Consider the following 2,367-nt stretch of genomic DNA (forward strand, 5'->3'; position numbering starts at 1 on the left):
GATGTAAAACGCGCCTGAAATCCAGCCCGGGGGACCTCGCTGCCACACAGCCACCGGGCAGGGGGTGATGGAGGTGAACGCAACCCCTGCGGGGTGCGATGGTGTGGCTGAGGGTGTCAGTGGGATGGATGGGGACACTGGGGGTCTGGGCACCCACCCCCAGGGGCTTGGCTGCCGGATTCCTGCCCGGCACCCCCCAAGACGGGTGACGGAGGCACGAGGCAGGGCCAGGCAGGAGAGCTCAATGCAAAGTCTTTACTACAGGCAGGGTTACATGGAGGAAAAAGCAACAGCCGGCACTGAGAGGAGGGAGAGCGAGGTTCATCCAGAGGGAAAGGTCCGTCTAACAGGAGATGGGGCTAACTGCTGGTCCTCAGCCTCACGGGGACCGTTTGCTGGGAAGACAAGTACGGGGTGAGAAAAAGAACTTTATGCCGTTTCAGATGTGTCCTGGCAAACAGTCCGGAGCAGACGCAGCTGGGGAGGAGCGAGCGTGCAGGAGGAGGTGTCCGTCCCCGCTGTCCGACGTGCACTGGGCAAAGGACGTGGCAAGGGAACAGGGGACCGGTGCCGAGGAGGGAGGAGGATACCGGCCTCCCGGGGAGGGTGGTTTTGCTCCCTGCGGGGATCCAGCCAGAATTCCGTCCCCCAGTTCATGAGCAGTGCGGGGCAGCCCTCAGAGCAGGGTGCACATGCCTTTGCGCTTGATCTCGCAGGTGGCTGTCAACAGCCCCAGCTTCTGCTGGCTGTAGGGCGGGTAGCGCAGGGTGTTGAGGGCCTCCAGGCCCATATTGCGGTGCAGGCAGCCGCGGTGGTGGGTGAAGGTGTCGAAGGTGAACTTGCTGTGGTATTTCCCCAAGCCGCTGTTTCCTGCAACGCACAACACACAGCACAGGTCCAAACTGGCCACGGGACTCTGCTCCTGCCCACTCCGAGCATTGTCAACACAAAGAAAACTTCACAGGCTTTTCTTATGCAAATGCTCCCGCTGCTGAGCAACGCAGACACGGTGGGGACCTCACCCTTCCCTGCACCTTTTCCAGCTCTACAGCTACTCAGTCCAGCAAATCCTTCTGCAGCTCACCACTGTTTGGAGGTCCAAGTGCATCATTTTTACTGGCCTACTTTTATCCACATAAGCTTTGCTCGGTCTATGAGGCTCAGTTTCCCTCTACAACCTCTACAGTGCTCTACCATATCTACCACGCTACAGGCGTGGCCCCTACAAAGGTCAGCTTCTTCCTGGAGCTCTTAAAAATTGGAGCCACATTGGCAGCACCAGTTCTCCTGATTCCTGTGGCTGGTTTAAGCTTGAGGTTGCACATCGTGGTTAATAGCCCAATGACTTCACATCCGAGCTACTGTGGAAGCTTTGCTGAATGCCATCTCACCCCGATGACTTCAGATCCTTCACCTGACCGGGCTGCTATAAAATGGCTTCACCTGATAATTTGAGGCAGTTTGTCTGAATCATTTCCATAAAGATAAGTTACGGTATGGGAACTACCAAAAATTGTTCCCTGAGCCACAGTCAGGCAAGGAATTAATTGTGCTTTGCTGTCGTGGTGTCCTATTACATCTGAATCAGCTGCCAGCCCCGACAGAGATGCTGAGCATGGGCAGCATAAAACTGAAATATTTTCCCCAGAGAATATTCTGGGTAAGAGACCAGGAGACAGGGAAAGTATTCTGGGGAAACATCGTCAGAGGCTTCCTGTATTCCTGTGCTCTTCCCTGGACAATGCTACAACCAGGGCCCCGGGCTGAGCAGACCTCACAGAGAGAACAACTGTTGTTGCCCCTGGAGAGCAGAAACTCTTCCTCTTTGCTGAAGAGGATCTCCAAGTTACCATAACCAGATCTCCCAGACATTTATAAGTGTTTTGCTCCCACTATTTAGTCTTAAAAGGCAGAATGAATGTACAAGCCTGCTCCTGAGTGACATTAAGGGCTCCTATCCAGCACCACGCTCTCTGCAGGAGGAAGCTCACCTACCCTAGAAGCACAACGCCTCGGATGTGCTCCCAGGCGAGGAGCAGAGTGACAGATAGACGAAAGGGAGCAGCACTTGAGGAGCTCCCAGGTAAGCCTGAGCAGGGCAGGAACCCAACCCTGGCACAATATTCACTCACGGTGCCCATGCTGCTCAGAAACACCAAGGAAATACCCAAGTGGTACAAACTTCTCTACCTGTTATATGAAGCACTTCCACTACACAGGGAACTCTGTGCTTGGGACGGCAAACACGGAGAGAAGAAACCTCACAGTGCTCCACGCGTGTTCAGCAGAAGCAGGGCTGCAAAGCCCCAGAGCTCAGCCCTGGCGCAGTGAAGCAAAGGGCTTCTGCTGGGGTCCTACCTGTTGCAG

The 2,367-nt window shown here is 55.1% G+C and overlaps 1 protein-coding gene across 1 annotated transcript in view; it reads right to left on the reverse strand.

Annotated features, from left to right (window-relative positions):
• Positions 1-676: 676 nt before the first annotated feature.
• Positions 677-2,367, reverse strand: part of LOC104075201 (aldehyde dehydrogenase family 3 member B1-like) — a 6,753-nt gene continuing 5,062 nt past the window's right edge. The window contains exon 8 of the mRNA XM_009575627.1: positions 677-870. Within this exon, the coding sequence (XP_009573922.1) occupies positions 677-870 (194 nt within the window). The remainder of the gene's footprint in view (positions 871-2,367) is intronic.

The sequence above is a fragment of the Fulmarus glacialis genome, unplaced genomic scaffold (genome assembly GCF_000690835.1).
Source record: "Fulmarus glacialis isolate BGI_N327 unplaced genomic scaffold, ASM69083v1 scaffold11484, whole genome shotgun sequence".
In the NCBI taxonomy this organism is placed as follows: Eukaryota; Metazoa; Chordata; class Aves; order Procellariiformes; family Procellariidae; genus Fulmarus; species Fulmarus glacialis.